General features: G+C 31.4%; 1 protein-coding gene across 4 annotated transcripts in view; it reads left to right on the top strand.

Annotated features, from left to right (window-relative positions):
* LOC145119287 (glucomannan 4-beta-mannosyltransferase 2-like) overlaps positions 1-9,289 on the top strand; it is a 24,761-nt gene extending 15,472 nt beyond the window's left edge. For 2 of the 4 annotated variants that reach the window (XM_079054920.1, XM_079054923.1), the window contains exons 2-10: positions 5,321-5,624; positions 5,697-5,795; positions 6,035-6,287; positions 6,930-7,040; positions 7,126-7,262; positions 7,384-7,497; positions 8,175-8,374; positions 8,469-8,684; positions 8,802-9,289. In XM_079054920.1, coding sequence (XP_078911046.1) covers positions 5,346-5,624; positions 5,697-5,795; positions 6,035-6,287; positions 6,930-7,040; positions 7,126-7,262; positions 7,384-7,497; positions 8,175-8,374; positions 8,469-8,684; positions 8,802-8,961 — 1,569 coding nt within the window. In that variant the 5' untranslated portion in view covers positions 5,321-5,345 and the 3' untranslated portion in view covers positions 8,962-9,289. Of the gene's footprint in view, positions 1-5,045; positions 5,625-5,696; positions 5,796-6,034; positions 6,288-6,929; positions 7,041-7,125; positions 7,263-7,383; positions 7,498-8,174; positions 8,375-8,468; positions 8,685-8,801 lie in introns of those variants that run through there. The other 2 variants (XM_079054922.1, XM_079054921.1) reach the window with 2 other exon arrangements.
* Positions 9,290-12,488: the final 3,199 nt, after the last annotated feature.

Below are 12,488 nucleotides of genomic sequence, written 5' to 3'. Positions count from 1 at the left end.
GGGTTTCCAAGCCAAACATGTGCCACCTCGTCTAAGGTTAGATGCTTAGGTCATTTAGTGTTTAGTAAGTGGGAGGGGGTTGCGCCTTTACCATAGAAAGGCAATAGCGTCCACGTCATCCCGTATCCCGACGTATGGGTGTCAGGTGCGTTCGGCGCACTGCGAATGAGTGCACGTGACGGTGAAAAATCAAATTTGAATTTCCGTACCTCTCGCATACGAACTCCGTTCTCAACGACTCTTATATATCCGTGCATGTAAGTCTCGTTATTCTCTACATTTTTTCCTTTTGGTCGTTTTGTCTAGTTTTGAATTTCGTTTTTCGACATGTTTTTATTACCATTATGATGTTATAAAAATCATAACTCTTTCATATGACGCGTGTTTTAGGCGTTCATTGCCTCATAATTTCTACTTTAAGTAGTACTACGGTTGTCTAGTTGGTGACTTTTTCTAAAAGTCAACCAATCTCCTTGTAGTTTTCGTCGTTGTAACTTTTTAATTACGGTAGATATTCATTTACCATAAATGTCTTATCTCATCCATACTATGTGAGATTCTTACGAAATTTATATTTCTGGAATAATGGTGGCTTAAGGAGTCTACATATGCTAACTTGCTCTCAAAATGATGCGACTTTTTACGCACTTATTTTTTTATCCTAAAGGTTGATATAATTAAGGACGAAAATTTCGAAAATATTAAAATATATCGTATGGTTACAATGTTGTCCTTAATATATTTTTATGTCTTAACGTTAAATATTAACGGCGGTTGGTGACGTGTTCTTTTGGTTATCACTATATATATATATATATATATATATATATATATATATATATATATATATATATATATATATATACACACACACACACACACACACGGTTGGTGACGTGTTCTCTGGGTTGTCACAATATATATATATATATATATATATATATATATATATATATATATATATATATATATATATATGACAAAACTGCACAAATGGTCCCTGTGGTTTGTCAAAAACTGTCACTTTGGTCCAAAAATGTTTGGACTAGCACCAGAGGTCCAAACTTTTCATTTTTTTTGCGAGTTTGGTCCAATTTACTATTAACTTTTTCATAATGACGATTTTGCCCTTATTTTTTTTCTATTTCATTTTTTTATTATTTAAAGATTTTTTCAGATTAAAAGAAAAAAGGAAATTTTCCTTTTCTATTTAATTTATATAATTTTTATAACATAAAAAATAGAAAATAAAAATTCAATCTCTCTCTCTCTCTCTCTCTCTCTCTCTCTCTCTCTTGGGTGAAACCTGTCATCGAAGATGGAGTCTCCGGTCACCTAAGAGGAGGCAATTTCCCTTCACTGTCGATTAGCAAACCCCAAACCCCTCTTTCGATTTATGTGATCCCCTTTGATCTCTACAACCCCGTAGATGACCAAAGAGGAGATGAAGGCCACCGAAAAAGGCACAGCCCTCATCCTCTTTATTTTTCCTTTCTTTCTGCTCATCGATACCTGCCAAACACCCAACGGACGACTGCTGATACGGCTTGATCCTTCTGATTTGTTAGTCGTCTTCGATGAGGAGTAAAACCACAAAGGAATTCGTCGGAGACCGGTTGTCCCCCTCACTCTTTCTCACTATTTCAGACTCGAAAACCATCATCTCCACACAAACACACACACATATTAAATACACACACAAACTCAAACAAGATTAACGAGAGATTAAACACATACACACACACAAACACCACAACATATCTGAAAAGCATTAAACACACACACAAACGCCACAATAGAGAAAGGGTTGCACTAATGTTTTTGCAAAGGTTGTCATCAGAGAAGAAGGGAGAGGAAGTCGTCGTCGGCAGACCCCCATAAAGAGAAAGGGTTTCTCTGCCTTCACCTTCTTTGCCTTTGTTGAGTCACATTTGAGTGTATGTGTCTGCTTAGAGATCTGAAGAAGAAACGAGACGCTGCAAACCCTAGCAACTCGAAACCACCACCGCTATGATCTTCAAATCGTCGTTTAGGAGGGACGTAGATCTGAGAAAGTGGCGACTGGTGAAGGAATAACTTATAAAGAGAGACGAACTGAGTCGGTTTTGTTGTCGTGTTCATCGATGTAGGGTTTTCAAAGGCGAAGTCGTCGTCAGAGCAAAGGAGATAGAGGACGACGGCGACCGTGGTGGATTCTAGAAGAGCGATTTCTGGCGGGCATAGTTGACACAATCGATGCAATCGATGTACAGATCTTGAAGGTGGATTTCACAGATGAAGTTGGATTTGGGGCAGGAGCATTATGGTGAATTTCCAATTGAGAAGATGCATCTTTTTCTTGAGCTTCTTTGATTGGGGTTCCTCCCGTTAATCTCTTTTCAACCAACGAGAGAGAGAGAGAGAGAGAGAGAGAGAGAGATTTTCTTTTTTATTTTTTATTTTTCTGTTATAAAAATTATATAAATTAAATAGAAAAGGAAAATTTTCTTTTTTCTTTAATCTGAAAAAATCTTTAAATAATAAAAAAATGAAAAAGAAAAAAGTAAGGGCAAAATCGTAATTATGAAAAAGTTAATAGTAAATTGGACCAAACTCGCAAAAAAATAAAAATTTTAGACCTCTGGTGTTAGTCCAAACCTTTTTGGACCAAAGTGGCAATTTTTGACAAACCACAGTGACCATTTGTGCAGTTTTGTCTCTCTCTCTCTCTCTCTCTCTCTCTCTCTCTCTCTCTCTCTGTATATATATATATATATATATATATATATATATATATATATATATATATATATATATATAAGAGAAGAACAATGTTATCGATGTAGATAAAAGCTACTTCTATTTTTCGTATTTTAAATTCCTATAACACATGGAGAAAAGTTCATTGAAGGTGGTATTCTTTTTCATGTTATTGATCTCCATCTCTAGTACTTTTAGTCTCTAGTAAATTTTAATTTTTATATTTAATATCTTAAACAATAAAATTCTATAAAACGACGATGTGTTTTCTTCTCTGTCAAATCTAAAGGTTTTTTTTAATAAAGTAGTGCATTTTAATAATATATTTATCAAAATGGTGTGGTTTTTAAAATGTTTATCATTTAGGTTAAATTTTGTACCAAATCAAAATTAAAAGGTAAAATAGAAAAAAAATAAAAAAATAAAAAATTGACTTATTATGATAATTATCTTTTCGTTTTGCTCATATTTAGGTAACTTCTTTTTGTTTGTACACATTTAGGTAACGAACTTGATTAAGGTGTTCATATATGACCATTATGATCGAATGTATACAGCCGATCATAATTGTCATATGTGAGCACTCCTAAAATATTTGTTACCTAGATATGTATACAAAAAAGTTACTCAGATGTGAACAAGACGAAAAAATAATTACCTTAATAAATTAATTTTCCAAAGTTTAATGAACCAAAGCATTATAAGATTTTTTTTTATAATGCTAACAAAATATTATAACGAGTTAAATTAAGAAACAAAAACTCTTAACATTAAGTAATGATTTTATCTAATTATTTTCTAAACTTACCTTTATCTTCTCATAAAACAAATTACATTTCCTACGAAATATAGATCTCTTCTTTATTTTAAACGAGTTCTCCCTAAAATTATCTATTTCAAAGAAAAATTCACAAACTATAATTTGGTTGTATTTAATATTATATATTAAAAAATTAAATATCTCCCTACATTTTATTCCTACTATCCTCCTGGTCATATTAAATGGTAACAAGTGAACTAAAATATTATCAATCTCATTAGTGTCATTAAACATAGCACATGTCAACATTTGATATGATAGGAAGATAAATAGAAATAAAAGGTAGGAGGATAATTAATTTCTCTTGTAAAAAAAAACAAGTATATGATCATTCATTATATACTAACCGCCTTTTTTTTGTAATTGTTTCATAGTTCTTCAAATATTATGTAACTAGGTATAAGACTCATGTATTACATGAGTTTATTTTAAAAAAAATATATGAAAATTCTAAATATTTGAAAAAGTTTGAATTTATAAGAAAAATTAGAAAAATATTGAAATATTAAATATAAAGTGTTTTTTTCTTTTTTAAATTTAAACAAATAATTTAGATAAATAAACAAATGAAACTAATGAACTTTTAATTTATAAATATTGAAATTAGAAGGAAAAGTCAATTATTGAAATTGATATGCATTTATTATTACATTTAAATATTATGTGGAATTTAATAAAACAGAAAAAACCACAAAATGTCATATGAAAAAAAATTAATTGAAAATAACTACAAAATGAAATGTAACCAAATAAATAATAAAATAACATGTGGCAAAAAAAAATCATGTATTAGAGTAGAAACGAAAATTGGATTTACTTGTAGATACTTTAAGGCCTTGATTTTTTATTGGATATTCAAGTGACGAATTAATTTGATCAAAATGGATAGTGTTTTGTATGAATTATGTTCGAAATAAATTTATTTAATTTTGTGAAATTTTTATCAAATTTAATAAGCATAATAAAATTGCTAATTTATTATAACTAATCTATAGTAACGAATCTTTAAATTGTTATTTGTGATTTTGTTCTTTAATATGTTTAAGCTAAGGTTATTTTTAAATAATGTAAATTTTATTTAGATTCAGACCATATATTTGGTTAAAAAGAATACCTATACAAATATTATTATCCATTCGATTTGTTTAGTACGATTACACACGTATCAACTAATCTACACATTTCGTTCACAAAATTTTAAACTCTTAACCTAAAGCTTTAGCAAAGAGATACATCTATCCATCATCAATTTATGATATTATTAGGCTAAATGCCCTTTAGTTTATTATTTCGGTTTACTTTATAGTAATTTATAATAAAATAATAATAATAATAATAAAGATATGGCCTAAGCCATATGAAATCCATGACAAAAAAAAAAAAAACTTGGATATATTTATCAAGTTTGAATTCCTCCTTTGATAAATATAGGTTACCAAAAAAGAAAGAACACATAGTAAAAAACAGTAAATTGACTATAAAAATACCCTCAATTCTCTCTGTTCATCACTTGCTCCGCTCTTCTCTTTCTCTAATCTCTACTCCCACTTTCACCATTTTCTACCCTCTCTTTAACAATGTCGCAATAGCCATTAGCCAATTACAGAAGAAAGGAAACAGAGTAGTCTGCATTTGAGCATATAACTGTTTACAAAATCAAATATCATCCAATTTTGTGTAAATAAACATTTTCCTCAAAGATCACAGCTTAGTTTCCTTCACATTTCATCAATCTTGATAGATCTCATTCCCCTGTTTCAGTTCAACTTTTTGAGAAGGAGAGAAAATGGCGGACTTACGAATGCAATTTGGGATACAGTGGGACCTTATAAAGACGCCATTGATAGTCCCATTGCTGCAATTAGCAGTCTATATTTGCTTAGCCATGACTCTGATGCTTTTTATCGAGAGACTTTACATGGGTGTTGTTATTATCCTCATAAAACTCTTCTGGAAGAAACCTGAACAACGATACAAATGGCAACCGATTCATGAAGATACAGAGAGTGGGAATTCATCTTTTCCGATGGTTCTAATTCAAATCCCAATGTTCAACGAAAAAGAGGTTCAATTCATGTTCTTGAATCCTACATCGTTTTCATGTTCTAAAAAACTCAAAAGATTAAATCTTTTTCAGGTATACAAGATCTCAATCGGTGCAGCATGTAACCTGTCATGGCCGGCCGACCGCCTTGTGATTCAAGTTCTCGATGATTCCACCGACCTCAACATCAAGGTACAACTCACCAACGCCGCATAAGTACAACCATCTAAAGCACATAAACAAAAATTCCATGACTGTTCATCAAATTCAGATTTCAGACCTTATCATCTTCCACGATTTCAACGTTTCTAGTTTACTTTCTCTGCAATGTACAACTATTAAAGCATCAAGTACAGTTTATAATGACAGAATTGTACCGGATTTCACCATTGAAATCACAGAGCTTAAATTTTCTGACTTCTGATTTGTAGGATTTGATTGAGAAAGAATGTCGACGATGGGCTAACAAAGGAGTAAAGATTTGGTACCAAATTAGAGAGAGTCGTGGAGGGTATAAAGCTGGTGCATTGAAAGAAGGATTAACTCATGATTATGTGAAGAACTGTAAATACGTCACCATATTTGACGCCGATTTCCGGCCGGAACCGGATTTTCTCCGGCGAGCAATTCCGTTCCTTGAGTTCAACCCTAAAATTGCCCTTGTTCAAGCTCGGTGGCGATTCGGTAATTTACACTAATTTATATTATTATTTGAATTTATCTATTTCATATAATAATGTATGAAAATGTAACAAATTAATAGAAAATCGGACGTATAAATAGTTATGTTGATAAAAAGGTTTAACTTTTTGTTCCATCATTGTGTTACCTTATAATCAGTTAATTATTGAGAATTTTTTTTAGCTCCTTTTTCGAAGAAGGGTAAGGAGGATTTGTACTGTGTGCATAGATGTGTGTACTTTACGAATAATTAAAAGGGTATATACTTCTTTTAGATGCTTTAATAATCGGTCCTACATTGTCTCATATATAGTAAAAAGAAAAGTAATATCGAGAATTAAACAGGATCCAACGGAAATAAGTATAATGACGTAAATGCTCTGCACATGTCCCGTTAGCTAACGGACCACCTAAGGTAATACTTGCATAATAGTTTATTTGTTTACAGGGGTAGGTTTGTCATTTATAATGTATGGACTTTTACGATTTCTCTAATCTTTCTTGTCTTAGTTTAGTAAATTAAAATCGGATATAGTTACATTGTTACATAGATATATATGTTTTATAAAAACAAACATTTTATAGAATCACGTTTATTTGAAGATGCTATTAACGTGTTAATTATATTTCGATTACGTTTTGCAGTAAATTCAGATGAATGTTTATTGACAAGAATGCAAGAAATGTCACTGGATTACCATTTCACAGTGGAGCAAGAAGTAGGATCAGCCACTCATGCCTTTTTCGGTTTTAACGGTAACAAATTAGTTTAAAATGATTCTTCAACTAACAATCATATTTTCCAAAACTAACCTAGGGGCAGTATCGTAATTTACCACAGGTACCGGCGGTGTGTGGAGGATCGCCGCCATCAACGAGGCTGGTGGTTGGAAGGATCGGACCACCGTCGAGGACATGGATCTTGCAGTCCGAGCCGGTCTCAAGGGGTGGAAATTCCTCTATCTCGGTGACCTTCAGGTAGTTTTAAAGTTCATCGTATAAACAAATTTTATATTTGAACAGATATCTATATCAAAGCTTGTTACTATTTTAGTGTTCCATATTGGTTGATATATTAACTTTTTGAATAATGTTACAGGTCAATAGTGAACTTCCTAGTACGTTTAAAGCGTTTCGTTTCCAACAACATAGGTGGTCTTGTGGTCCAGCCAATTTGTTCAGAAAAATGGTGCTTGAGATCATTAGGAACAAGGTACGTGCAAGAAGTGCAAGAAGGGAATGTTGTGTTTGTTACATAGGACATGAAATGTACAAAATAAGTTTTTTATGGCTATTTTTGATAAGGATGATGAGGCCATTAACATTTTTTGCAAATATGAGAGATTGATAGCTAGACCACATCCACCTTCTTTGAACTTTTTGTGTTGGACAAAAATTGTAATTTTTGTCCTATTCACATTATATATTTACATGTCACTATTGACATTATATGTCAGTCGTAAAGCATCCACGATATAAGGTTTAAAGGAACACTTAGATGAGTGGAATGTCTAGTTGATATTATCATACTTAGGATACCATTTTACGATTCGATTAATATTAAGTTCAATGATCATTAAATTTTTCAACAAATTAAAAGAAACTTTTTTAATATAAATGATTAAAAAAAATGGTTTACTTTTAAAATTATGTTTCATTGAACTTTTGTAAAGTTCAATTCATTATACCAAGAGAAAAAAAGTTAAAATTGTATGAAAAATGAAATGATTATGTGACAAACCATTAAACTCTATATAAATCAATACATTGTGGATGTCTTTAGTCTAATCCCATGTCAAATGCAATTCAACCTTTTGTGTGTTGTCCGGTATATTGTGTATGCATACCAAACGGTGTCTAATGATCATATATGTTTTCTTTATTTTGCAGAAAGTGACATTATGGAAGAAGGTGTATGTAATCTATAGTTTTTTCTTCGTGCGAAAAATCATCGCTCACATGGTCACATTTTTCTTCTTTTGCATTGTTCTCCCCGTCACCATTTTAGTCCCGGAAGTCAAAGTCCCCACATGGGGAGCCATCTACATTCCTTGCATAATTACCACATTGAATTCGGTGGGGACACCAAGGTACAAAAACACTTATATATATTAGGGTTTTTATATAGTTTTGTACTATTATATATATGGTTCTAGGTGAATTTAATTTGTAATTTTTCTTTAGATCGATCCATTTATTATTCTACTGGATTCTTTTTGAGAACGTGATGTCATTGCATCGGACTAAGGCAACCTTCATTGGTCTACTTGATGCAAAGAGATCTAACGAATGGGTTGTCACTGAAAAGCTCGGAGATTCTGTCAAGAACAAAAAATCAAATCTTAAACAAATCAAACCCGATCCCATATCCAAACCATTCAAATTTAACCTTAGTACCAGGTAAAGTTGATGCTTTTTAATGCTTTTCACGAGTTTTATTATACCAAAACTTACAAAATTAAGTGCATGTACTTATATAATCTTAATACTTATTCTTTGATGTTTTGAGTGATTCAGGATTCATCTTACAGAATTGGGATTCGCAGTGTTCTTGTTCTTCATTGGATGCTATGATTTTATGTATGGAAATCATCGATATTTCGTATACATTTTCCTCCAAGTGGTGACTTTCTTGATCGTTGGATTTGGTTATGTGGGCACTGTCGTCCCTTCTTAGAGTCTTTTCAACTTAAATTGTATCCCTTTTTTCTCCATCCCAATCTCTACCAATTCAAAGTACATACAACTTCCCTAATGGATATAGTGGGAAGAGAGAAATATGCCAAAACTTTTGAATTTAGTGTAGTTTAATCTGTTTGTGAAAGACAAACACTGGTAGCAGTTATCGAAGTATGTAGTTGAAGAAGAAGTATAACAGTGACAAGATCGTCTTGATGTCGATCTTTTCTTTGATCCGAGTTGCTTGTAATTTTTCTTTTTTGAATTTTGTATCATATATTTCTTTTTGTAGAGGGAAATATTTAGATGGCACTAGGATCATCAAATATGTTTAGCCATCTTTTGTGACTTTTTATTATTTGTTTGTGTGATGTATTTTGTTAGAACTGTATCCCATCAAATGAGTGAAAATTATGTCCCTTTCTAATCTAATCATCTCTTGCAAATTGGGGTTATGTGATAAAAAATTAAATTTACTAAATTACTTTTATTAGATTCATGTTAGCTGTCGGATACTGTATGGGAGAGTCACTGTCAACTTCCTTCCATTTTTCCATTCCAACCATCTCATTTTGAGAGTTACTGTCACTTTTATCTCAACTTTAATTTAAACTTGTATTTCTTATGAACCTCTCTAGCTTGGAAAAAATGAATTTTCATCGGCTTTGAAAACGTATAAATTTGAATATTTCTTATCCGTTTGTGTAATATTTACTTGGGTTACTTTTTTTTAGAATAAAAAAAAACATTTTTTCCACCAAAACAAATGTAATATATTATCATCCCAACTTGGGAAGTTTAATTAATTCTCGGTATCTAATGATAACATGTTGAATTTGTAGTACTGCAAATTATTTTGAGAAAATATGAATGTTGGTTATAAGGTATGATATTTAAACCGGATGGATAGCTGGGTAGGATATAGTTGGATAGATTTAATGGAGAGTTGGTCACGATCTTTTGAATATAGATAGCAAGATAGAAAGGGTTGGATAAGAGAGCTTGATAGCTTTCCTGAGTAAAATAATGCCCAACCTTTATTGTCAAAATCTTTAATACCCCTTCATGTTTTTCGGAGATTTGTATACGTTTTGTATTTAAATAATGATATTATGCTTAGCCGCTTAGGTGTAGAGTCACTTAGCATTTTAATAATAGCAAAGTTGGGCTATAATATATGAGTAGTTTTCAAGCTTTGTAATGTATCCAAATTGTAATCGGTTTTTTCATTTAGTAGAGTAAATACTTTAGTGAATTGTCTCAAGTTTTACCTAAATTTCCTTCCAGTATATATTTAAATCTTTATTGTTTATTTATATAGCTTTTAAACACAAGTTATGAGAAATTATTTCATTCTTCATTTTAGCATACAATATTTGCACCATTAAATTCCAACACGTGGGTTTAGAACTTGGTAATTTGTATGTCTTAAGTGTATGCCAAGAATGGCCGCTATTTCAAATGTTGGTGCTCAAAGAATCGGGAAGGATGGAAGTGTTACATTGCACTGTTCAATGCTTACAAAGATTACTCACCTACGTTCGTGTCAATAGGTGAGACAACATGGGCCATGGCTCATGGCTTCAAATTTCTAGGGGACCTATATATATATTATATTAATATATAAGAAAAACCAATATATCATATATACTTATATAGACGAACAGAAAAAATAAAGAAAATTGAGTCAAAACAAAATCAACAGTACATATCACTTAGGAACATACAATTCTTCTGGAATAATCATCACATTGAGCTTCTCACCACAATTGATCGAGGGACTCTATAAATTAATTCAAATTTTTACCAATGCCAACAAAAAAATGGATTCATAATAAATCGATTCCAGTTTTTTACTTTTGATTTCAATTTCGGTTTTATATTTTTTGATTTCAATCTTTTTTAATACATCGATTATGATAATCTGATTCCATGCATCATTCATAAAAATCGATTTTCTATTTGTGTTAATCTGATTTCAAGCAGCTCACTGATTTTGATTTCTGATTTTCTGATTCGTGTTAATATGATTTCTGATTCATGTAAATTATAAGACTTCGTTATTGTTTTTGTGACATTCCCATTTTTTCGCGGTCAGAAAAGACCTTTTATTTATTTATACTTATTAAAAAAAGTAAGTATTCTTTATTTTGCAGAATTGGTCCCGTAAAAGTATTTTCGAAGAGATATTTTCATCGATTATTAAAAACTTTGGATGTGATAACTGATACAAGAACCATAACCCTTACAACATCTAATGGCCTATATTTTCCTGAATCTCTCATCATTTCCAAACATCAATTGTCTTCATATTGATACATGTGATACAAAGAAACTGAATAGGTCAGGTTAGAAAACCTGGTGAGTACATAGAGTTTTCAGTTCACAATAATATAAATAATATGTTTAATTATCAAATCGTTAACCGGAATACCCATTCTTATTATATTTTTTATTCATCTATAGAGATCTACCTTAAGGACCATCGTTGTAATTATCGTAGTTGTCATCTATATACATTTAGATGACTACATCGTTAGTACAGTAATATTAGTTCCTACATCGTTAGTACAATAGTACTAGTTCCTACATCGTTAATACAATAGTACTAGTTCCTACATCATTAGTACAATATTACTAGTTCTTACATTGTTAGTACGATAGTACTATTAAAATCGTGATATCCTATCATCATTTTCATCTTTCATCGTACTGTGGCATCTTATCATATTTACCTTTAATTACCCAATGTATTATATTCATAAAAATACATATACGGTATAAATCATATAATTTTATCTTTATATCATTTCATCTAACACAGAACATCTTTGCACATAAGCACATATAGCATTCAATTATGTAAATACTTCATATCTATGTGTAAGATGAAAGTAACTATGCACTCACTTGTCTTAGGTGGATTGACTAGTGATTTGGGCAGAGCTTTGCCTAACACCTTAGCTTTCCTTTTGACGTGACCTAAGTATAATTAATATTGAGTTTTAGTCTAATATTCCTGGTAACTAATAATAGTCTAGATTCCTCACTAATCTCAATGTCTACATCAAGATCTATCAAGTAAGGAATAACCAGGTAGGATTATATCGGAGGTAGGGACCATTTGGTATATAGAGTATACTGTTTGAAAATCCCACTTTAAACACATCACTAAATCCAACCTAGACTTCACTCCCATAAGTAGATCAATCAGTATAACAACTTGGAATCACTGATAAATCTTATTTATAGATTGATAATAATAACTATGACTATAAATATAAGTAACACTTGAAATAAAATAAGTGTAGCTTAACTAACAGAGATTTCTAGCGAAAAGTCAGAAATTGCACTGGCAAAACTCCGACTTGAGAGCTTCTATTTGTCGGGCTCTTATTTCAGAGCCTAGCTGGAATACCCTAAATCCTAAGGAAATATCGAGATTTTGTAAAAGAAATCCATAGGAATTGCACTGGTGGTATGAGAGAACTAAATGGGGATTGCCTGTTATTTATAAGAAGATAT

This window comes from Lactuca virosa, chromosome 6, assembly GCF_052849685.1.
Source record: "Lactuca virosa cultivar CGN04683 chromosome 6, Lactuca_virosa_CGN04683_v6, whole genome shotgun sequence".
NCBI classification, from domain to species: Eukaryota; Viridiplantae; Streptophyta; class Magnoliopsida; order Asterales; family Asteraceae; genus Lactuca; species Lactuca virosa.
Note: the sequence above shows the minus strand (reverse complement) of the source record. Positions and strands in the feature narration are given on the sequence as shown.